General features: G+C 33.6%; 1 protein-coding gene across 1 annotated transcript; it reads left to right on the top strand.

The window, feature by feature from the left end:
- LOC109845808 (kinesin-like protein KIN-14K) lies at positions 510 to 26,475 on the top strand. Its single transcript, XM_020415075.1, is given in 24 exon segments — positions 510 to 659; positions 734 to 809; positions 908 to 1,065; positions 1,154 to 1,264; positions 1,463 to 1,724; positions 4,989 to 5,116; positions 5,226 to 5,309; positions 5,448 to 5,525; positions 5,593 to 5,685; positions 5,795 to 5,824; positions 6,505 to 6,597; positions 6,632 to 6,740; positions 6,829 to 6,924; positions 7,020 to 7,199; positions 7,359 to 7,467; positions 8,596 to 8,772; positions 10,571 to 10,735; positions 10,810 to 11,063; positions 11,428 to 11,499; positions 11,502 to 11,590; positions 23,396 to 23,640; positions 23,642 to 23,890; positions 25,507 to 25,601; positions 26,156 to 26,475. Coding segments are annotated over 23 exon segments (2,976 nt in total). The 5' UTR covers positions 510 to 659; positions 734 to 778; the 3' UTR covers positions 26,224 to 26,475.

A 26,475-nucleotide genomic window follows, 5' to 3' on the forward strand; every position in this document is an offset into this window, starting at 1 on the left:
CTCCTCGTCATCGAAAGAGATCCCGAAGCCAAAATCATCAAGCATCTTGTTGATCGTTGAAGAATTGTAGTGTCTCGTTGGAGAGGGTGGAGGGGTGTCCGGCTGCCTCGAGATCCGTCGTGGGCCTTTTCAAGACATCAAGCACTAAAATCATGGGCCTTTCTTCCTTTCTTCTTCGATTTCTTGGAGGGGGCATGAGAGGTGGGATCGGAGGAGGAAGACAAAGCCTTGAGGAAGGATGAAGACGAAGACCTGAGGAAGAAGGAAAATGAGGAGAGAGAGAGGGGGTCTGGTTTAAGTGGGGGTATTGAAGGGTATTTTAGGGTTTTTATCATGTTTGGGTATGAATACCAGTGTTGTATATACAGTATTTTAGAAATTGGGTTTAAAGGCAAAAACAAAAAGAAACTTGGGTTTAAAAATACAAAGAATAATTACCTCTAAAGATGAGTAAACAAATGGGCCTAGAAATAAAAAACCCAAAATAAAATCTCCTCCCTTTTAGCTTTCGAGATCCGCCATCGCTTTCTTTTATTATTTGGCCGGCCGTTGGGAAGTTTTAACCCACGAATTAAACGACACGGAGAAGTGAGAAAGAGATCTAAGATTCTACATTTGGCTAGGGTTTCAGCATTTCCCCCGATTTCGCCCCTTTTGATGTAAAATCTCACAAAATTTCTCACAAAGTTCTGATCTGTGCCCTAGGGTTTTTGATTTCCATGTAAACTTGTAGGAAAAATGCTGCGTTGAGGTAGAATCTAGGGCAGAAGAAAGAACAATGGGAAGCGTGGATGTGGAAGCTGAAGCCGGTTAGATTTTCGGCTCAGTTTTCTTCTTTTTTGTGTAGATTGTACATAATTTATCTTAATTTTTTTGATAAAAATGGCTCTTTTTTGTAATTGTTCAGCTAAGAAGCGATCAGATGTAGTTGAGTGGCTAAACTATTTATTTCCCGACTTTAACTTACCTCTGGAGGCATCTGATGAGGAATTAAGAGCACTTTTGCTTGATGGATTTGTGTTTTTTGGCATTCTGGGGAGGATAAATCCGGCTTATTCAGGAGAGGTGAAATTAAGGGTGATTTGATGTTATGAAGTTTATGGAAAAATGTGGGGGGTCTGTTGATGAATTTTGGTATTTGGATGGTTTACAGATTCAAGGTGGAGAATTTGTGCCCGAGAAGCGCTCGGATTATATAAGAGGGTTTGCTTCGGCTGTGGACCAAATGGGTTTACCCTGTTTTAAAATTTTGGACCTAGAGCAGGTATAGCTAGTCTACGATTTCTTCGCCTATGTTAAAGTAATCTGTCATTAACAAATTCTTTGGTGCATGGCTTGAGTCAATTTAAGGTTCTTACTCACTTTTTTTCCCTATCTTGTTTATATGTTGTGAAATGCGTAGATAACTTGAAGTTGCAGAGTTTGAGTCAGTTTTAGTACTGTATTCTTTGTTTGGTTTCAGGGATCCATGTCTTCAGTTGTAATGTGCCTTCTTTCAGTCCGAGATCACATAATCTCTAGCAATGGGAATGATGGGATTCAGAAATCACTTGTCAAATCTTGGAACCGGCCATCAGATAGCTGGAGATCTCTAGAAGCTGACAATTTGGAGGGTGTGGATATTCGACAGGATGAGCAGACTAATGGGGATCAAAACTCTAGTAGAGTGGAAGATGAGACGAATCAAAATGACTGGCAGTTGAAATTTCAACTTTCGATGCTGAGTACTATTACCTCAGCTATGACTGTACTTATTTAAAATAGAAGCATTTGAAATGCATATTCATGGTGACTCATGAAACTGGTAGTATGCATGCCATGTGTTTCCTAGAGTGGAAAGGTTTATATACCTATATTTAATAGGATCTAGTTATTCAGAAGGAAAATTTAGATTCTCTACCTATTTTCATAAGATATTGACTAGACTTGGCACATTGGAAAATTATGATCTATCGAGAACTTGTTCCAGATGTATCTGTTGAGATACGAAGCTAAAAATCCAGGATTCCAGGGCATGAAAGACTGGCACAAATCCATTTGTTTGGTTAATGCATTGCAGCATTTATATGACTTGCATAATTATTTAATGAAGAATTATGATTATGTTGTTAATTACTAACTTATAAAACTCGGATTTATTTTTATGTTATCTTAATTATTATTTTTTGGCTACTGCATCCTTATAACAACAGCAACAGCAGCAGCAGCAGCAGCTACTGAATTTTATTGTTCAATTAAGTTATGTTTAGTCCCTTTAGGGCTTTCACAGCAGCAGCAGCAGCAGCTACTGAATCCTATTGTTCAATTAAGTTATGTTTAGTCCCTTTAGGGCTTTCTCCTTTGTTAACCATTATCATATTCTTCTCAGTTGCTTCCAGGGAAGTTCTCTTCCATCTATTTAATTAGTGGGCATTTTTTGGCCTCCATTGCAAGGGGCAAAACAATATTGTTGTTTTATCCTCAGTAGGAGTAACCTTTAAAATCCTACAAATGGACTCATATCTCAGCCTGTCACTTAGCATATATCCACAACTCCATGCCATAGGCAATAACATTGTTAGCACAGAATTATAATCTATTCGTGTGACACTGCCAAGGTAATTTTTTAAGGTAAATGAACAATTTCTATTCATTGCCTGTAAGCATTATGTACATAGTTTCATCCCAGGCATTCCCAGGATTCTACAAGACCCTGATACACTCTAAACCACCTCAACATGAGGAGCAGAACAACATAATACCCAAACAACCCCAAGATTTGCAACCATTACGAAGAGTCAACCCAGCGTTTAAATTCAATAGGGACTAGACTACTATAGACAGCCACAATAGAGCAGGTCTTAATCCACTTAACAACAGCCTCAGTACTCCTTGATACACCTGAATGTAATCGTCCATTCCTCTCAAACAGAATTGCATAAATTATAGCTGCCAAATCACACTTCCTCACCAAACTAATATAACTTTCCCTCCTCAAGTGGATTGTAAACAATTCCTTTATATGATGCCACATACAGCTCCTGTACTTAAACCATAGCCAATTCATAGAATTCTACCATACTTCTGTAGAAAAATGTTCATGGCTTTCCACACCTAGTCGACATAATAAGCAGCAATTACTTGATATAATCTCCATTTTCATGAGCCTGTCTTGGGTAAGCAGTCTCCTTTGAATCATCAACCAAAATATGAATGCATGCTTTGGCATATTAAGAGAACTCCAAACCATTCTATACCATGGTACAATAGGAGATGACAAAACAATATCACCATAAGCTTCAGCCATCTTGAACTTCCCAGAAGAAGACCATTGTTTGAACTTAAGAAGCATATTCTCATAAGAAACCCATTTTGCCAAACATGTATTCCTCAATTTCCTTCCCGGAGTTGTTTCCATGCCCAGGAGTCGCTAGTTCTAGCTTGAACATGGCACATATCATGCCTTTTTAAATAATTGCCATGAACCCACTTGATCCATAGTAGATCTTTTTTATCATTAATGGCCCATAGCCACTTCAATGTAGCTACATCACTCCATCTCATAGCAAAAAAAAAGTTCCCAGACCAAGCAACAAGTGGAACTTTGTATGAATCATGTGTACTCCCCCAAATAAACTTCCTGCAAACAGCATCAACTTGTTTAAGAACACTCTTTGCTAATACAAAGTTACTAGACCAGTAGACTTGTACACCAACCAGGACACTCTTTACAAGTTGCATTCTACCAACATATGTGAGTTTCCTAGCCTGCCAACTTTGCACTGCCAATGTATTCATTTTCTAACTTTTTATGATTTGTTTTACCCGTCTATCTATATCATGTTCTACCCATACCACACAAGCTCAACATATCCTTCTTTGCATCCTCATCTCTCGAACTGCTTGTGATAAATGTACTGTGTTCTTGTAGTAGCCACTGTTGCGGAACTCTGTTATACTGATCCCAGAACATGGCCACTCTTTTTTCATGTAAAAATTCCTTTAAAATGCAGATCATGCTTTCATGAAACCTGAGGTGACCCCCTGAATGAAGTGTGTTGTAAAATTATTCTATCTGCTTCTTATCAGATAAGAACAGCCTGACCCTCTTTGCACTAAACCCATCTTGCTGAGAGTCTAAGATACTCCCCAACTTGCTCTTCTAGAGTACAGAAAAAGGCCATACTTCTTTGGACAACTTGTGGCTTCCACATTTAGGAACCAGTGGTGCTATGATTAAAAGAATCAAGGATCCTCTAGAATCCAGATCCATTTACTAGAGATTTGGCAAAAGGTTGTCTGGTAATTTATCTATCCCTTTACATCCTATTGGCCAAAAATGCTTATGAATTTTATTCCGGTGCAATTTGCTATTGCAAATCGTTTAGGAAACAAACTCAAGTGCCTCTGGAAACAAGGTCCTTAATATGTTATTTTGGGATTTCTATTTTTGTGCTGGGGAAGTGGCTTGATCCTAGATATGGATAGTTGGTGTCATGTATAGGAAAGTAAACATAATATAATTATGTAGTTTTCCAATTTGGGACTAAACAAATTTCTCTTAACTTCTCTAGTATACTTTCACTGTAGTACCTATGAACGTAGGAAGCTCAGATTGTGGGAACTTATCCTAACCTCTTGCATGAGCACTTATCAGGTTCTTTCCCCTATTCTTCTTTCTTCCTCTTTGGACCTAGGTATGCCTGTCAGTGTCTTGAGTCTTAGTTTTGTAACATTTGTCCTCTTGTTATTTTATAAGTTTGGCTCCTAACTAGTGTTTTGGCAATAACATGAAGTTGTTCTAATCTAGGTATCTTGTCTTTTGTTTATGTTAATAAGATTCTTCATTCTTGCAATAGGCTAAAGTTACGAAAAAGTCATATAGACCTCGCAGCCCCATATGTTACAGTTGGTTTGGAAGAATTTCCCTCGTTGTTTCATGAAGATCTTAAAAAAAAGGAAAAAAAGAAGGTGCATATCTAATTTAACCATTTTTAATTATTTTTTAGAGCCAACGACTCCTCTATCATCTAATGCTGTCGACAAGTTTCATGAGGTTTTCCAACTAAAACAAGGGCGCTATTCTGATCTTCCTGCATCAAAGATTTCAGAGATGATGAAGTCAAATAGTTTCGAAGTAAGCTTATGCACTTACCATACATGGTCTTCCTCTTACATCAAGTTTTATTCCCTTTTACATTACCGTTACATGAAGAGATCCTCATAATTGCATCTCTTGTCTGCAGAGTGCCCCAACACAGTCACTTTTGAGTGTTATGAATGGGATTCTTGATGAAAGTATTGAGAGGAAGAGTGGAGAAATACCTCAGGTATGCTATTAAGAGTTTACATCCTGTTGCTTTCATGCTCAAAGACATATAGATTTTGGTGCACTGATTCTGTACCTATATTACATCTTTTATCTGGCTATAGTTTATATCTTGAGCCAATTATGTCCTCTATTTCAGCGCGTAGCATGCTTATTGAAAAAAGTCGTGCAAGAGATTGAGCGGCGTATTTCAACTCAGGCAGAACATATACGAAAAGTAAGTTACAATTCTTCATGTTTATTATCTTAAAAATTATTTTTATCATTTCTTCATCCTCTTACAGCAAAACAATCTCATTAAAGCACGGGAAAGGAAGTTCCAGTCGAGGATCAGAGCACTTGAAACTCTAGCAAGCGGGTCAAGTGAAGAAGCGAAGGTACATTTGGACTATTAGATATAGTCGATGACATGAGGCCCTTGTGGTATTAAAGCTTCTCTAGTATCCGAGGTTTCATTGCTTCTGACACATATTTGCTTCTTTTCAGATTATCATGGACAAGCTCCAGTATGTCAAGGTTCATTTCTCTTTTGGAACGTACTATTCTAGTGATATACTTGTTACCTTTTCATTTCTTTTAACCTTTTTATGTTTAATTGGCATTTCTAATTCATTTAGGAAGCACACCATATGAAATGCTTTCTGTTTACCATGTGCATTTTATCATTTTACCTTTCCTTTTCTTCCTTTTGTAGCTTATCAAGGTTCATTTATCATTTCACCTTTCTTAGTTCTTCTTTTTCTGGTTAAATAACCTTTTTAATCTGTGTTATATGAAGGAAATACGTCCATATTTTACATTTATTTTCTGTGTACACCTGCACTTTTAGTGTTTATTTTTCTTTTTCTTTTTGTTTAAGTAGATGATATAATCATACCACTGTAACTATCTTTACCGAATATGATCTTGTTTGGTGAAAGCTAAACTGTTAGAGATCTATAAGTTGTTTAAACTTTAAAAGTTCTTCTACCTTCCTTTTCTTTAGGTATTTATTATTTAAGCATTGTAATAATTTGCATACATGTGATTAAAAAAAAGTCTTTATCTTTTTTGGAAGAACAGGTTATTTGAACCAGCTAGCTAGCTCCTATAATTTTTAGATTTTCCAATAATTCAAGATATTCAGCTTTAGCATACTCATTTGGTAGTAACTATCTATCCCATGTGATTTGTTTCTTTCTTCTCACTGGCAACAGACAGAAAAAAGCAAAATTGAAGAGAGCAAGAAACTTGGGGAACAAGACGTGCTTAGACCGATGGACGAGAATGAAGCTAGGAATCGAAAAATCTCAATAATATTGCAGTTTCTTTGTGGTACTTAAAAATCATGAGCTTAGATACCTACTGCAGGATCTGAAGGCATCTTCCGAGTCCATAAAAGACGAGGTTCTAAGTACAAAACAGAGATGGACAGAAGAGTTTTCTAGCTTAGGTAAGGCTGTCTATGCAACACTTTTATCATCTGAAAATGTAGGTAACTCCCTTTTTAATATGGTGTCTTCCACTTGTGCATTGTGAAGGAAAAAAACTGAAAGTATTGACTGATGCTGCTGAAAACTATCATGTAGTTCTTGCTGAAAACCGTAAACTATTTAATGAGGTTCAAGAATTAAAAGGTACCCCTTTAGCATTTTAATGTTGCTTTTTCTTTTAACCTGTTTGTTCTTTTCATATTATTTCCTTATTCAGTTTGCTTTAATTTTTTTATTAGGAAATATCCGAGTTTACTGTCGTATAAGACCATTCCTTTCTGGAGAAAACAGAAAATCAACAACAATAGATTATATTGGTGAGAATGGTGAACTTCTCTTGGTAAATCCTTTCAAACAGGGAAAGGATGGTAATCGCTCATTCAAGTTCAACAGGGTCTTTGGTCCAGCTGCTACTCAAGGTTCTATTTTATGGCTGTTAAATGTATATTTCTTATTACTTTATCAGGTGTTGTAAATTTTTATGTTTGTATACCTAGAAGTTGTACTCATAGGTCATAACTTTTGGTACTGCTAACCTATTTCTAATTGACATGTTCAATTTAATTGTTCAATTGCAGAGGAAATTTTCCTAGACATTCAGCCCTTAATACGGTCAGTTCTAGACGGGTATAATGTGTGCATTTTTGCATATGGTCAAACTGGATCGGGGAAAACCTCACGATGGTAATTCTTTGTGTTTTAATTATATCTATAGATCAAATTCTGTACTGCTCTATTCATATTGAACTTGTTACTTGTAATTTTCTAGACTGGACCTAATTTGTCAACTAAAGAGGATTGGGGTGTCAACTACCGAGCGCTGAATGACCTTTTTAACATTTCACGGAGTAGGAGAAATTCTATCATGTATGAAGTTGGCGTTCAGATGGTTGAGAACTTGAGATATATAATGAGAAAGTACAGGATCTCCTTGTAAATGATGCATCACAAAAGAAATATCCTTTCATCTATGCCCAATTCCACTAAGGTGGCGTTTGGTTGTTTGCAACTAGAGTTGCAATGCAAGTGTCACTTGCATGCAACTGAGACGTTGCAACTCTTCTTACATGCAACTACAGTTGTAATTGTTTGGTTTAAAATTTAAATTTTGCAACTTATAGTTGCAGTTGTTTGATTATGCTTATAACTTAACATATGCAACTCATAAAATATTTTTAAAAAATAATATTTTTTAAAAAGTAATATATTTTTATAAAATAATATATTTTTAAAAAATAATATAATTTTAAAAAATAATATAATTTTAAAAAATAATATATTTTTTAAAAAGAAATATAATATTTTAAAAATAATATAATATATCATTTAAAATATATATTATTTTTAGAAAATTATATTATTTTAAAAAGGTGAACTTCTCTTGGTAAATCCTTTCAAACAGGGAAAGGATGGTAATCACTCATTCAAGTTCAACAGGGTCTTTGGTCCAGCTGCTACTCAAGGTTCTATTTTATGGCTGTTAAATGTATATTTCTTATTACTTTATCAGGTGTTGTAAATTTTTATGTTTGTATACCTAGAAGTTGTACTCATAGGTCATGACTTTTGGTACTACTAACCTATTTCTAATTGACATGTTCAATTTAATTATTCAATTGCAGAGGAAATTTTCCTAGACATTCAGCCCTTAATACGGTCAGTTCTAGACGGGTATAATGTGTGCATTTTTGCATATGGTCAAACTGGATCGGGGAAAACCTCACGATGGTAATTCTTTGTGTTTTAATTATATCTATAGATCAAATTCTGTACTGTTCTATTCATATTGAACTTGTTACTTGTAATTTTCTAGACTGGACCTAATTTGTCAACTAAAGAGGATTGGGGTGTCAACTACCGAGCGCTGAATGACCTTTTTAACATTTCACGGAGTAGGAGAAATTCTATCATGTATGAAGTTGGCGTTCAGATGGTTGAGATATATAATGAGAAAGTACAGGATCTCCTTGTAAATGATGCATCACAAAAGAAATATCCTTTCATCTATGTATGCCCAATTCCACTAAATCTGCTTTTAAGTTCTATTGAGGCGGTGAAAGTTACTATATTGTGATATCTGTTTGCACAAATTTTACACTTAATTCACATGTTAAGCAATTTTGACCAGCCTACAAAGGAACACACTTATATAATAAGGATGTGCATTTATGACTGTGAATAAGATCATCAATGTATTTAAATATTAAGAGCTTAAACAATAATTTAAATTATTTAAGATGTTTTAGGGTGCAAATCTTGACAAATGTCTTACTTGGATATTAGCCATCTCGCAACCCCCTTCCTCAAGAATTTTATAATTAGATATAGGCCTTCACAATAGAGGCTCCTCTTATATAGAGTTCCTCTAGGTAATATTCGTCCTAAATGCGAAGAATGTTCCATTATTAACTAAAAGCCCTTGAATCATTTCACGGTGATGCCAACAACGCCCTTTGACCTCTTAACCGGTATAGATTAAAGGATAATAATAAAAAGTTGGTTTGACTTTAGGTTATGTAGGATGAATGGAAGAACATGGAACTGAACCTCAGAATATGTTAAAACTGCACTACGATGTGAAGAAGATGGGGAAAAACTAAGACTTAAGGAGAGCAAGGAGAGACCTTGACAACCAAAACTAAAACAAAGGCACACAATAATTGAACCTTGTCAATGTGATGACTTTCAAACTGCTGAAATTTGTCAACATGAAGAAAGGAGAGACGCAGAATATGACCTTTAACTTGGGTGGAACTGAGTTGAATCAAAATGAAGACTGAAGAATGTCATATTCTAATTCAAAATTTAACAGTACTTTTGAAATTGAATCCAATTCAATAAATTTTTTTATTTGAACTAGACCAGCTCATAGTAACACAGACCCAATAAGAATTATCTTCGAGTAGCATTTATGAAATTCCATAAGTCTGCTTTGTATGGGATGTATTCTTCATATTAATCTGTGCGTCCAAAATAGTTTAAAATTAGCATTCTAGAAATCTCAAAACTTTTTACCCATGCATAAAATGTTGTTGTTCTTCCTACTTCGAAGTGTTTTCGCAACTTAATTATGACACTTAAGGTCGTCTTAAATAATTTGACCCTCATTCTTAGGCTAATTTCGATTTATTGCACAAGAGGAACTGTGTGAATCATCTATATGATGGCCCATTATGAAGTTCTGACGAAAACACTCAGGATGGACATCTAGTTAATACATATGCATGTATGTATGTGTGTGTTTTACTTATGTTGTTTATCATGTCATAAAATGAATGAAAATAAAATATATGATGTGGGCTTTTTTCAAATTTATCCAATGATTCTAATTGTGCTAAAATAAGTTTTACAACCACTGGATGAATTAGTTGAAGATCTTCAGAGCATATGCTTTGTTTATGTACATTTTATGATATTTTAGATCAACGTGAACGGTATTGACCATCCATTAGGGTGACCCACCATTTTTTTTTGGTAAATGGAAATAGACTTCTAGTTGTTCTCAGGGAAGTTTAAAGTCTTACCCAGTATATTAAACATACACTGACACAGTACATATACATGTGCTGTGTGTGGTGTGTGCTTGCGTGATTCCTTACTCTGATTAATAAAAAAATTGTTCATGTAAAGTGACCCAAGTTATTTATATGCTCTATCCAAATTACTTGTACCATACAATGGTAAAACTTTGATAATGATTTTCTTCTAGTTTAGCATCATGCAATTTCACAAATGGATAGAGCTTGATGGATTTTTTCCCTTAGCATTTTTCCCTCCTTAACCTGAACACGCTTGGAGTCATGAATAGCTCTCAGCCTAATGGTCTTGCTGTTCCTGATGCAAGTTTACATCTTGTAAACTCTACCTCTGATGTGTTAGAATTGATGCAAATTGGATTGGCGAATAGGGCTGTCGGTGCCAAGGCTCTCAATGAAAGAAGTAGTCGGTCACACAGGTTTGCTTTATGATATATATGTGCGTCTCAGAAGATCATTTCTTGTTCATCTTTGACCAAATTTTATGTTACAACATTGTGACTGTTCATGTGAGAGGTGCTGATTTAAAGACCGGAGCCACACTTCGCAGTTCTCTTCATTTGGTCGATCTTGCTGTAAGTGAGAGAGTTGACCGCTCTGAAGTAACTGGATATAGGCTCAGGGAAGCACAACATATCAACAAGTCTTTATCTGCTCTGGGAGATGTGATATTTGCTCTTTCGCAAAAAAGTTCACATGTGCCATATAGGAACAGCAAGCTTACTCAAGTCTTGCAAAGTTCCTTAGGTACTGTATTAGTTTTGTTGCAATCTGTCAGATATTAGTTTTCTCTTTATCGTGTTTACCTGTTTATTTATATTGTCTTGCATATCTATTTTACATTTTTCATTTGTGTGTTATACAGGTGGACAAGCAAAAACACTTATGTGCCATATAGGAACAGCAAGCTTACTGTATTAGTTTTGTTGCAAAAAAGTTCACATGTGCCATATAGGAACAGCTAGCTTACTCAAGTCTTGCAAAGTTCCTTAGGTACTGTATTAGTTTTGTTGCAATCTGTCAGATATTAGTTTTCTCTTTATCGTGTTTACCTGTTTATTTATATTGTCTTGCATATCTATTTTACATTTTTCATTTCTGTGTTATACAGGTGGACAAGCAAAAACACTTATGTTCGTACAGATTAACCCAGATGTAAAATCATATTCAGAAACTTTTAGTACTTGAAGTTTGCTGAAAGGGTATCGGGAGTTGAGTTAGGTGCCGCACGGAGCAACAAAGAGAGCAAGGATATCAGAGACCTGATGGAACAGGTTCTAATGCCACCCTCTAAGCATTAGAATGTTTCATTATTATCTTTATTGAAATCAAATGTCATCTTTTCCATTACATGCTTATTATTCTTTGTTGGGTTATTTGCACTTTAAGACCTCAAAGTTTCACCTCATTTTAACTTGGTTACTTTGAAGTTCTATTTTACAATTTGATACCCCGAAGTGCCAAAATGTCGACTCTTGAATGTTAAATGGAACAGTGAATGAGGAACATATTTTCTTACCAAATTTTAGCTTTTCGAATTTGGGGGAAAGTAAGGAACAATTTTAGGGCTTTGGGGGTTATTTTCTTACCAAATTTTAGCTTTTCGAATTTGGGGGAAAGTAAGGAACAATTTTAGGGCTTTGGGGGTTTCAAATTGTCAAACTAACGTCAAGTCGAATTTGGGGGAAAGTAAGGAACAATTTTAGGGCTTTGGGGGTTTCAAATTGTCAAACTAACGTCAAGTTGAGAACTTTGGGGCATTAGTCAAAATAGAACTCTAGGATATCTAGCTTAAAAAGGGGTCAAACGTTGGGGCTTCGCATATAACCTTTCTTTATTTAAAGTAAAAAGGGCATAAAAGATGCAGTTATTTTCTCCTTTAGAAATACAACTTCTCTCTCTGCACGGCGTTTGTATATTTTCAGACCCTAATTGTTAGCTGACAACAATGTTTTTTAAAAAGCAGTCTACGCGTCAGCCTAGGTGCCCACCTAGGCCTAAGCAGTACTTAGGCCTCCTTGGTCTTGGAAGCGCCTAGAGGAGCATATGAGATGCTTATGTGGACTGCACCGCATCAAAAAGGGTATACTGCTCACTTAGGCATAGTAACGGTCTAACAAATGAAGAGGATCTAAGTCAAATAGACCAGATTGAAACTGTGTATCCATGTCCATCTTAGGTAAACGACAAAAATATGATTTTCGCATATTCAAAAAGAATCCTTCCTCGCTTGATGTTAAATGGACTAGGTTTCGCTTAAGCGCCCCCAAGGTGCCTAGACTCTAGGCACATGGTCCAGCGCCAAGAAGTGCCTACTGCCTAGGGGTTTCTAAAGCATTGTGTGACAGAAGTTTCCAGCTGAAGTTTTAGTTGAAGGGGAGTGAATCATCATTAGTAAGCGAGCCACTAGCCATTTCAACTTCAGTTTTAATCGGCTAACCTATTGTCCTAAGTAGTTCCTACAGTAGAATGTTATCTTTACAGGAATTGAAATCCAACGAAAAAAATCTTGAATGGCTGCTTTAGTTTAACACTTTCAACCTTTTGCCTTCATTACCCAATTTGTACAACTTGTGTGTGTTGAATATCTTATCTCCATGATAGTATTTTGATGATAACAATTTATACAATGTGTGTTATACAAATGCACTAACTCTTATATGCAGCTTTCAATATTAAAATATGAACAAGTGCAAGTTGAGATTCAAGGCATTATGAAGTGAAGAAGATGAAGAACATATGAGATAATGTATTTTAAATTTTCTTTACTTAGAATTATTGTACAAGCCTTGATCACTTACACACACACATAAATTAGAACACACTAACACAGGCTTATTGTGTTGGTTAACTATAGAAATCCCCTATGTTAACCATTAGAGTTATAATTAACAATAGAATGTCAAAACATTGAACTTATATCATTTTCTAACTCTTAGTAGTCGACTAATTAGAATAGTAGTCGACTACTCATGTTTATGTCTTAAATATATGTTTTTGTAATTTTATAGTATAGTCGACTAATATGGATAATAGTCGACTGCTCAAGTTTATGACAGAAACATAAGTTTCTGTTGTTTTACAGTATAGTCGACTACTTGTCATTATAGTCGACTACTGAAGGCAAAATTTATTTTCTAAGTTTCTGTCAAATTACAGTATAGTCGACTAATGAACTTTATAGTTGACTACTGAAAAATTTTCTGAATGAACAGAGTCTGTTTAATCTCATTGTAGTCGACTAATCAGTCTTGTAGTCGACTACAGATACAGTTTTTTCAGAATTCAAAGTTTGAATATATGACTATTTATAGCCGTTTTTAAACGTTTTTAAAGTTCAAAAACTTGTCTTTTCAAGGGCTATAAATAGGTTATTTGTTCAGAAAAAATGCATACATTGAGATACCCATAAGCTTTGATCTTTGTGCATTTTTTTCAAGTGGAAAATATTCAGATTTTGAGAAAAAGAAAAGTTTCAGAAATTGCCTTTGAACATCATTCAAATACTTATTGTTTAGGCAATTTACAGAAGTTAGAATCATTCCTAAACCACTACTACACTACAAATCAATGCTTATAGGAATTGAAATTGTTGCTTCAAAAAGTTCTCTCAAGTTGTGAGAGGTGTTAATCTCTTGGTTTAGAGATTGGTGTGCAAATTGGCAAGGTGTTTGTCAAATTGGTGTTGAATTTGCAGGGACTTGCAAATTGGTCAGGTTTTTTTTGATTTTGTAAGTTTATTCAAAATCATAGTGGAAACTCTCAAGCGGGATTTGCTTGGGGACTGAATATACACCGGATTGGTGGAACCAGTATAAATCCTTGTGTTTGTGATTGTGAATTTCTGAGATTGCCATTTTTCTTTGCAATTTATAATCTACTTTGCATAAATTATAATAGAACACTATTCACCCCCCCCCTTAGCGTTCTAGTGTATCTATTTCAGATCCTACAGAATGTTTAGGCCAGCTCTTCCTCCTACTTTATGCCCGATTCTAAGCGCGCGGGGTGGACTGATAGCCTGTACATACAAGAATCATAGCAATACGAGGCTAGTTTCTCTCGTGGTACCTCCAATTGTCAAATCAGTTGATGAACTTGGGGAGGGTTCTGTTCTTGTGCACAGATTTGAATTGTTCAAGATGAAGGAAAATGAGACTATTGGAGAAATGTTCACAAGATTCATCGACATCACAAATTCTCTCATTGGTCTTGGAAAAACATATACACAAGTGGAGATGATAAGAAAAATACTTCGATCACTTACTCCACAATGGGAAAAGAAAGTTACCGTTATCGAAGAAGCTAATGATTTGTCAACTCTTACGGTTAAAAATCTTATCGGAAATCTTATGGCATATGAAGTTTAAATTGAAGATAGAAAGAATGATGAAGAATCAAAGAACGAAAAAGTTCTTGCATTCAATACTATGTCCGATAAAGAAGATTCAGATAATGATGATGAAGAAATGGGCATGTTTGCACGAAAATTTCGAAAATTTATAAAACGAGGTAATTTTAAATCTAAGAGTTCTATTTCAAATAACCCTCTTTGTTTTAAGTGTAATAAACCAGGTCATATGAAGAAAGATTGTCCAATGTTGAAGAATAAGCAAAAATCAAGTTATTTTAACAACTTCAACAACATTCAAAATAACAAAAAAAGGAAAGCAATGGCAGTCACTTGGGATGATAGTGATGAGTCATCTTCAGATGAAGAAATTGAAGAAAAGAAAAGTGCTCACACGTGTTTTATGGCACAGGAAGAAGTAAGTGACAATGAAGAACTTTTAGATGCTTTCAATGAATTATATGAAACTTTTGTGAGATTAAAAACTTCACATAATTTTCTTAAAGGTGAAAATAAAAGATTACTTGAAGAAATTCCTGATTTAAATTCTTCTACTTTTTCTAATTCTCAAGTAATTGAATTGAAAGAAGAAAACTATTCTTTGCTTAAAGAAAATGAATGTAGTGATTTAAAAATTCGCATTAATAGTTTAGCTAAATATATTTCTTCTTTTAAATCAAAATATGAGGATATATGTTTGAATGTAAGCAAATTCAATAAAGGTAAAGAAAGTCTTAATAATATACTTTCTTTTCAAAAAGAATCACAAAAGACAAAAGGATTAGGATTTAATTTTAATAAAAATAAATCAAAGAAAACAACTTTTGTAAAACCTTCTTATGATCTGTATGAATATAGAAATGAAAATTTGTGTAAAAAGAAATCAAAATTCTTCTCTATTTGGGTTCCAAAAGAATTATCTTCTTTACATAAGAACTTTTATATTTCTGATTTTATTAAAAATATTTGTTTATCAACTAACTATTTAGGCAAATCAAACTCTTCATTATTTGTTTATCAACTAACTATTTAGGCAAATCAAACTCTTCATGGGTTTGGTTTCCTAAAGGCTAATTTAAAAAACTCTTCATGGGTTTGGTTTCCTAAAGGCTAATTTAAAGGACCCAACATAGTATGAGTACCAAAAATATAAATGTTTATTATTTCAGGTATCCAAGAAAGATAGGTGGATTTTGGATAGTGGTTGTTCCAAACATATGACTGGAAACATATAATTGTTGTCATCTTTTCAAAACAAGGATGGTGGTACCGTTATTTTTGAAGATAACAACAAAGGAAAATTTATTGGTATTGGATCTGTCGGTAATCCAAATAAACCTATCATTGATAATGTTCTATTAGTTGATGGTCTTAAACGTAATTTACTTAGTATTAGTCAAATTTGTGATAAAGGTTTTAAAATTATTTTTGAAAAAGAATCTTGCTTAATTTATGATATTGATTTAATTACTATTATTTTTAAAGGTCATAGAAAGAATAACATATATGTTTTATCTATGAAAAATATTTCAAATGAACATTGTCTTATTGCATCATCTAATGATTCTATTTTATGGCATAAACGTTTTGGACATGTTAACTTTAAACACATGTCTAAGATTTCTAAAAATGATTTAGTAAATGGTTTACCTAAGATGTCTTTTAAAAACAATTTTTGTGATGCATGTCAACAAGGAAAAATGCACAAATCATCTTTCAAATCTAAAAATGCAATATCTACAAGTAGACCATTAGAATTAATTCACATAGATCTTTTTGGTCCTTCTTAGCCTCTTTAAATGGAAGTAGATATGCATTTGTTCTTGTTGATGATTTTTCTAGATTTATATGGGTAATTTTTCTTAAACATAAAAATGATGCTTTGGAGTTTTCTATTTTTTGCAAAAGAATTCAAAATCAAAAATCAACTTCTATTATCTCTATACGTAGTGATCATGGAGGTGAATTTAAAAATGAATTATTTACAAATTTTTGTGATAAACATGGTATATCATATACTTTTTCTTTTCCTCGAGCTGCTCCACAAAATGAAGTTATAGAAAGAAAAAATAGAACTTTACAAGAATGTGCTAGAACCATGTTGTGTGATAGTAATTTACCAAAAAATAGAACTTTACAAGAATGTGCTAGAACCATGTTGTGTGATAGTAATTTACCAAAATATTTTTAGGCAGAAGCTGTATCAACAAGAATGTGCTAGAACCATGTTGTGTGATAGTAATTTACCAAAATATTTTTAGGCAGAAGCTGTATCTACAGCTTGTTATGTATTAAACAGAGGTTTGTTAAGACATATTTTAAAGAAAACATCTTATGAATTATTTTATAACAAAATTCCTAAAGTATCTTATTTTAAAGTTTTTGGTTGTAAATGTTTTATTTTAAACACAAAGGATAACTTAGATAAATTTGATTCTAAATCTGATGAAAGAATTTTTGTTGGATATTCTAATCACAGTAAAGCATATAGAATATATAACAAAAGAACACTAGTTATTGAAGAATCTTTACATGTTTCATTTGATGAAAAATTTTCAAAATCACCTATTATTTTAAATAATGATGATGATATAATTGATATTATTCATGATACTCTAATGATAGATATTACAAAAGATGATAATTTACAAAATGATTTACCTAAAGATTTTGTAGAAGTTAAAAATCATCCACATGATTTAGTTATTGGAAATATTTCTGATAAAGTAACTATTAGATCTCATTTTAATTTGATTGCTCATACTGCTTTTATTTCAACTATTGAACCTAAAAATATAAAAGAAGCACTTCTTGATGATTCATGGATAATTGCTATGCAAGATGAACTTAATCAATTTACTAGAAATAATGTTTGGGATCTTATACCTAGACCTCAAAATAAATCCATTATTGGAACAAAATGGATTTTTAGAAACAAATTAGATGAATTTGGTCAAGTTGTTAGAAACAAAGCTAGATTAGTTGCTCAAGGTTATAATCAAGAAGAAGGAATTGATTATGATGAAACTTATGCACCAGTTGCACGATTAGAATCAATTAGGATTTTACTTGCATTTGCATGCTTTATGAATTTTAAATTATTTCAAATGGATGTTAAATGTGCATTTCTAAATGGTTTTATAAAAGAAGAAGTTTTTGTAGAACAACCTCCAGGTTTTGAACATGAAAATTTTTCAAATCATGTTTTTAAACTTAGGAAAGCTTTATATGGTCTTAAATAAGCACCTCGTGCATGGTATGATAGATTAAAGAAGTTTCTTTTAACTTCAGGTTTTGAAATTGGAAAAGTTGATTCAACATTATTTATTAAGAAAATAAATAAAGATATTTTACTAATCCAAATATATGTAGATGATATTATTTTTGGATCTACTAACAACAATCTTTGTCAAGAGTTTGCTAAGACTATGCAGGATGAATTTGAAATGAGTCACATGGGTGAACTGAATTTCTTCCTTGGACTACAAATTAAACAATTAAAAGAAAAAATTTTCATCAATCAAAGCAAGTATGCAAAAGATTTACTCAAACGTTTTGGAATGGAAAATACAACAAGCAAACCAACACCAATGAGTACTACTACATCACTTGACAAAGATGAAAATGGTAAGAATGTTGATCAAAAGCTTTATCGAGGTATGATTGGATCACTTCTTTACATTACTGCAAGTAGACCTGATATTATGTTTAGTGTATGTTTATGTGCTAGATTTCAATCTAATCCTAAAGAATCACATCTTAAAGCAGTAAAAAGAATTTTTAGATATATTAAAGATACTACAAATTTTGGTTTGTTTTATCCAAAACATAGTTTATTTCATTTAATTTCATTTAGTGATGCGGATTTTGCCGGATGTAAATCCGATAGAAAAAGTACAAGTAGAACATGTCATTTCTTAGGACATTCACTCGTATCTTGGTTTAGTAAAAAGCAAAATTCAGTATCATTACCAACAACTGAAGCTGAATATATTGCTGCAAGTCTTGCATGTGCTCAAATTTTATGGATGAAACAAACATTATCTGATTATGGCATAATTTGTCCAATATCATCCATAATGTGTGACAATTCTAGTGTAATTAATTTATCTAAAAATCCTATTCAACATTCACGAACAAAACACATTGATATTAGACATCATTTTTTACGTGATCATATGCTTAAAGGTGACATTTCATTAGAATTTATATCTACTGATAAACAAATAGCAGATATATTAACAAAACCATTAAAAGAAGAAATTTATGTTAAATTAAGAAGGGAACTAGGTATATGTTCAATTGAAGATTTAAATTAATTTTTTTTAAAAAACAAACACATATGCATACATACCCTTAATAGTCGACTAATATAGCCTATAGTCGACTACATGCACAAGTATTGCATATAAGTTTTTTTATCATTTACAGTGTAGTCGACTAATTTCATTTATAGTCGACTATTCTGAGTCAAAAACTGAAAAATAACTTTCTGTCGATTACAGTGTAGTCGACTACTTTTCTTATTAGTCGACTACTAATACTGAATTCACAGTTTTACTTTTTTAAAGCTTATTGGATTTTTTTTAAACAAACCCAAAACCCAAAATCCAATACCCGTTTCATTTAAGTAAAATTCATCTCAACCATAGATTCTTAACTCTATCAATCCTAGCCATATATCTAAGAAAAAATCTTCACCTTACATTTATTTTACAGTCAAATCTGGACCATACAATGAAATTCTTTTAAAAAGAAAAAAATAAAAACCTAAAAACTACCCACTAACTCATCTCAAAACCGAATCCTCTTATTCCTCTCTTCAGAACACACAGATTCCAGGTTAGGGCTTCTTAGTTCCTCTTAAATTTTCATCAAGTTCTTCATTTTCCTGCAATCTGTCAAGTTCAGTAGTCGACTACACCACGTACTAGTCGACTAATCTAGGGTTTCAACAGTTTGTGGTAAAATTATTAACTTGATCTTTGAATCTTCTGTTATTTCTTTGATTAATCATGTCTAGATCTAAGAAAGCTAAGCAAATCCATACTTCTGTTAACGATGAAATCATCATTTACTTGAAAAATCCTGATTTATTAGAAGAATTTAAAAAAATATCAACTTTTGAAGTTCTTCCAGGACGATTTGTGAAATTTGATGATTTCATTCCCTGGAACTTTGGATCATATTTTGAAAATGTGGGATTGCTTGAATTATTCTCTGCTGAAAATAGAAAACTCACATATCCTTTTCTTGTTCAATTGTTCTACACTAATATAGAACGTGTTGGAACTATTGGTGGTTCTGAAAAACTTAAAATTCTTGTTAAAGGAATAGAGATTAACTTGACTACAAAGTCAATTGGAAAAATTTTCAATATTCCTTATCAAGGAGTTTCTCTTAGGTCAGTTAGGATGAATGATTCAGATCTTTTATCTAATCATATATTTCTTCCTGGACATGGTAAACCTTTAAATAACTCAAACAAACTTCGTCTAATTCTTAGATTCATTGCACGAATCTTAGCATATAACTTGTTTTCAAAAGCTGGGAGTTTTCATTTCATTTCCCTGGACTTAGCAAAAGCTCTATATGCTATAATGGGAAATATTCAAGTTAATTGGGCTGAAGTTTACTTTAACAATCTTCTGACAATTCCAAGAGGATTTCTTCCATATGGTGCTTTTCTAACAAAAATCTTTGACAAATTTCATGTGGATCTTCAATCTGAAAATTCTGTTGTTCGTTCTATTGAATTTTTTGATTCCAATGCCCTAACTAGGATGATGTTAACCAATTTTGAAATTCAAGCACAAAATCCTCAAGATGAACCTCATCCACATCAAGAAGAAATTCCACAAAATATTCCACAATCTTTAACTCAAGCTGGAACTTCTTCTAGTCAACCACCACCACCATTTCCTACAGAAGCTTCATGTTTTTTAGACGTGCAATACAACACTCTAAGTGCACGTATTCTTGAACTTGAAAATGGTCAGAGAGCTCTATATTCTCAGAATTCCTATATCATTAGTAATCAAGAAGAGCTAATCAAGAAGTTTGAAGACTTGGACACAAAGCTTAATGCATACTTTAAAGGACAGCAACCTCCTCCAGCACCTTAGAAGTTTATGCATGCATCATTTTATATTTGGATGTTTTAGTTTCAAAACAATTATGTTATTTTGATTATCTATGGTTAAGTATTAAAAACTATGTAGTTGTGGGTTGTTATTAAGACATGTAATATGGTATGTTGCTACAATGTCTAGTATGTTGATTGTGTGTTTACTTTACTATGATGTTGTTTGGATAGTTAATATATGTGCTACATATTTTAAACAAATCATGGTGATGAACATTGTGGAACTTTTGATCTTTATGGCAAGTCTTTGCCTACCTATTTGGATGGGTGAAGTTATGGACTATGTTCATAATCTAGATGATTTGTTTGAAGTATTAGGTCATGTTGAAGAAATAATGTCCCATTTAGTTTAATTGTTTATTTCTTTTTGTTGATAACAAAGGGGGAGAAATGGTTGGTTATGTATTGTTGTTATAGACTCTAATTTGCTTATATGCAGGGGGAGTAAATATAGTTATTTCATAATGTTTAAACCTTGTTATAAAATACATACTTATGCATAAATTATTTGTTATCATCAAAAAGGGGGAGAATGTTGAATATCATATCTCCATGATAGTATTTTGATGATAACAATTTATACAATGTGTGTTATACAAATGCACTAACTCTTATATGCAGCTTTCAATATTAAAATATGAACAAGTGCAAGTTGAGATTCGAGACATTATGAAGTGAAGAAGAAGAAGAAGAACATATGAGATAATGTATTTTACATTTTCTTTACTTAGAATTATTGTACAAGCCTTGATCACTTACACACACATAAATATTAGAACACACTAACACAGGCTTAGTGTGTTGGTTAACTATTGAAATCCCCTATGTTAACCATTAGAGTTATAATTAACAATAGAATGTCAAAACATTGAACTTATATCATTTTTAACTCTTAGTAGTCGACTAATTAGAATAGTAGTCGACTACTCATGTTTATGTCTTAAATATATGTTTCTGTAATTTTACAGTATAGTCGACTAATATGGATAATAGTCAACTACTCAAGTTTATGACAGAAACATAAGTTTCTGTTGTTTTACAGTATAGTCGACTAATTGTCATTATAGTCGACTACTGAAGGCAAAATTTATTTTCTAAGTTTCTGTCAAATTACAGTATAGTCGACTAATGAACTTTATAGTCGACTACTGAGAAATTTTCTGAATAAACAGAGTCTGTTTAATCTCAGTGCAGTCGACTAATCAGTCTTGTAGTCGACTACAGATACAGTTTTTCCAGAATTCAAAGTTTGAATATATGATTGTTTATAGCTGTTTTTAAACGTTTTTAAAGTTCAAAAACTTGTCTTTTCAAGGGCTATAAATAGGTTATTTGTTCAGAAAAAATACATACATTGAGATACCCATAAGCTTTGATCTTTGTGCATTTTTTTCAAGTGAAAAATATTCAGATTTTGAGAAAAAGAAAAGTTTCAGAAATTGCCTTTGAACATCATTCAAATACTTATTGTTTAGGCAATTTACAGAAGTTAGAATCATTCCTAAACCACTACTACACTACACTGCAAATCAAGGCTTATAGGAATTGAAATTGTTGCTTCAAAAAGTTCTCTCAAGTTGTGAGAGGTGTTAATCTCTTGGTTTAGAGATTGGTGTGCAAATTGGCAAGGTGTTTGTCAAATTGGTGTTGCAATTTGCAGGGACTTGCAAATTGGTCAGGTTTTTTTTGATTTTGTAAGTTTATTCAAAATCATAGTGGAAACTCTCAAGCGGGATTTGCTTGGGGACTGGATGTACACCGGATTGGTGGAACCAGTATAAAACTTTGTGTTTGTGATTGTGAATTTCTGAGATTGCCATTTTTTTTTGCAATTTATAATCTACTTTGCATAAATTTTAAAAGAACACTATTCACCCCCCCTCTAGTGTTCTAGTGTATCTATTTCAGATCCTACAGTGTGTTCTCTTAACCCTATTATCTAACAGGATATCCAAGGTCTAAAATGTCAGCCAAAACTATCAACTTGACCATTTGAAATTACTTTCAGTCAAAAGCTAGCTAGATTAAAGCCCTTACTTATGATCTTCTTGAGGATTATCTAATCTATAATTTTTATCTCAGAAAACCCCCTCTTTTGGTGATCTCCTCGAGGGTATAAATTCCGGAAATGCCTTAATACATTGAAAACTCAAAGAAAACACCCTTGCACTTGGAAAAATCAACAGAAGTGCCCTCATGCTTGGAAAAGATAATGGAAACGCGCGTGGTGCCTCACCTTTGAAAAAGCAACTGAAATGCCCTCACACTTGGTAAATTCCAAACAACCTAATAATCCATCCTTTCTCTTGACAATTAGACTTCACCACTCCCCCTCATTATGTGTCATACGTGCATCGCATGCACCGGAAGGCTGGGTATACTACAAAGAAGGCCGGGAAGGTGAACAGGTGAGAGATAAGGGGGTAACGTGGTTAAAAGCCTGTTGCGTCTTACTCTCAGCTTGTAGCAACATGCCCTTTGGGCATTGTTCTCAACTGCAATACCTCTTTACTATCTATGGCTTGGGCTATCATTAAGTTTCTGACTCGTTTTGTATCATGTTGATGGTATTTGTCAATGCAGGTGGCTTCACTTAAGGGAAAAATGGCAAGGAAAGATGAGGAAATTGAACGTTTGCAATTGCTTAAAGATATGGGAAATCAGTCTCCTGGTGTCAGCAAAAGACATGGGAGCAACTCGTTGAGGCTATCGTCCTCCTCTCCTGGACTTTCACTGCTAGATTTTGCCACCCAACACAAGCGAAGATCGTCTAGCCGAAGGGCAGCGGTTCCTATTCAAAGGTCTGCTTCAGATCCTGGGAATTCCTCATAACAGTGACAGTCATTCTGAGGCTAGTCCACGACAGTCTATGGATGAAAATGAAATTTCAGAACTAAAGAAGCTGTATGGAGGGGACTTTGGTCGAAACTTTTCTGCAGAATTTGATTCAGATGAAAGATTAAGTGACGTATCAGATATTTGTTTATCCGTAGGAGCAGAAAATGAGAGCTTAATGAACAATTCTGTGGAGCTCCCCTTGTTCACAGAGCATTGCAGAGATGTCACAAAGGAGAAGATGTAAGTAGCTTGGAATTTCAGCTGATCTGTTATATTTTCTTTCATGAATGTTGGTTTTTTTTCAATATGCAAGTCCTCCAAATCTTTCTTATTTGGAAGTTATTCCCCCAAATCTTCATATTTTAAAATAATTCTCCCTAATCTTTTAGTATTTTGAAGTTAGTCCCCCAAATCTTCTTAGTGTTTTGATATTAGTTACTCTAGTTAGCACCAGATTGAAAGATGTGGGGGACTAATTTCAAAACATTTAACATATTCGGGGGACTAATGTTAAAATAGGAAGATTTAAATAAAAAAACCCTATCTAATATGCCTTTTCAGTGGGAGGAAATGCTCAGCAACTCCTGGTACATTTTCAGTTAGTAGTTTGGCAGTTGATAGGTGTTTTCTTCTTGATTTTAAGTTCATCACTTGTGTTTGTGTTTTTACGTGTGTTCTTCTGGGTCGTGATTTGGGAGTTTGAGCTGCATTGTTCAGCCATAGGGTATGAAATGGAAAGTATCCTGTTGACCTAGGCCATGGCATTAATTTTGCACCAAGGAATATCAACCCTTGGATCATTGCTCCCCAAATCTAGTGATTCAAGGCAATGTTTTAAATGTCAGGTGTCGGGTTTATGTCGGATAGCGGAAATCGGTGATATATCGGGGGACATGAAAAAATATCGGATTGCCATATCGGATGATATGCATGTGTAATATAAATATCATAAATAAAATCTAAACAGACTTAAAAAATTCTATTGTCTAAACATATGAAAGAGTAAATAACTTATGATGTTAGGGTTGATGTTGAAGGAAAGAGGTGAAAAAGAGGACTCCGATATTAACGGTTAAGAAAAAGAAGATCACTCGATATTGATGTCGAAGGAATGGCTCGGAGAAGAGACCGATGAGATGTCGAAGGAGAGAGAGAAGATGAGTGATGGATATTACTTCGGTCTTTTTTCCATTTCCCTTGACTTATCGGTTTTTGTCTTTGAAAGTAATATTAAGACAATCAAGAATTTAAACTCAAACCTGATTAGATAAATATAATAAAAAAATAATAAAATCAGCCAAATTTTCAAACTGAAAAATCGGCCGACATAACTGATATATCACCTGACATATTCGCCCGATATATCTGACATAAACTCTGAAAACGCAATACGCATTGAAAAGCTCCATATCGTATCGGTTGGCCCCTAAATCCGACATGTCGGCTAACATTTCCGACATGTCGGCCGACATTTAAAACACTGATTCAAGGGTTGATTTCCCTTTGATGTACCATTAATGCCATGGATTAGGAATGCTGGGCACTTTCTCGGGAAAATGAGGATGAAAGTCCTAGTTAGTCTGTTTCTATTTTACGGTTTTTACCTTACATGACTGAACATAAAGAGTTAAACTAATTTTTGGCTTATGGCATCCCTTTCTCTAATAGTACAAAGGTGTAGAACTTATTGTCTATTTTGTGCAACTTAATTTGCAATATTAGTTGATTTTTTACAAGTATAATAAAAATAGCTTATTTGCATAGGACTGTAATTTAACAATACATTTTTCTTTGTTCTGTATGGTTTTCCCATCTCTTTCTTATAGGTTAACCTTTGTAACACTGCATAAATGCAGGTTTGTCCCATCTCAAGTACCAAGACCAACACCAAAAAGCGCTGTGCAAACAACATCGATGAGGATCAGGGAGAAGGAAAGCATGAGGAGTTCAAGTGCGTATTTTTTGCTTGCTAGTTTAATTCTGCACCATACTTATTTTAGGCTTGTGGTGGTTACTTTTTTTCTAGCATTTGAATCATGCTCATGTGGCAAACCTCTATATGCTTGAGAGACAGTAATCTCTCCGGTGATTGGTAGGCGTCGAAACAAAATGCAGTAGCCTGAGTGGATATAATTCGTCACAACATTGATAATTTTGTTGTTTAGGGAAAAACCTAACTGGAGAAAAGGGCATTTCTCTTTAAATTGCCCATCTATGCATGGTATTCCTTAAATTGACAATTTACGCATACTATGTGGCTCAAACATAACAAGTGCCTCTTCTCTTTGCTTAAGTTTCACAAAACTATCATGAACTTTTGGCTGTTTTGCACAAAACTACCATAATATTTTTAATCTGGGAAAACTACCATATACCATTTTCAATAGTCTTATCATACCTGATAATGTTTTGTTACTTTTGTACAGAGTGAAAGTAACGAGTTCATGATTTATCTCTTTAATCTTCAAATTCATAATTTCTCATGAAATCTCTTGCAAATTCCAGGTATTAGGAGAAGCACCACTAATCAAGCAACACCATCTTCCACGAAATATGGAAAGCGTTGGCAGTAGAGAGGAAGAGTTTTAGTAGGAACGTTATATTATCCCTGACCACTTCTGTAAGTTATTAGCCGGTTAACTTAAACTGATTGAATGCTTATTGAAATGGCTCAGGTTTCAGAGATAGAACTCTTTTTTCCATGGCTCCTTGCTCATAGCCATGTATTATTAGGTGGTTCCAGTTCCACGTGTAATTTCGTTTCATTATAAATATCATCATCAGGTTCATTAATATCGTAACCAGGTGATTCTTCATATTTTCTA

Source organism: Asparagus officinalis, chromosome 6 (assembly GCF_001876935.1).
Source record: "Asparagus officinalis chromosome 6, Aspof.V1, whole genome shotgun sequence".
In the NCBI taxonomy this organism is placed as follows: domain Eukaryota; kingdom Viridiplantae; phylum Streptophyta; class Magnoliopsida; order Asparagales; family Asparagaceae; genus Asparagus; species Asparagus officinalis.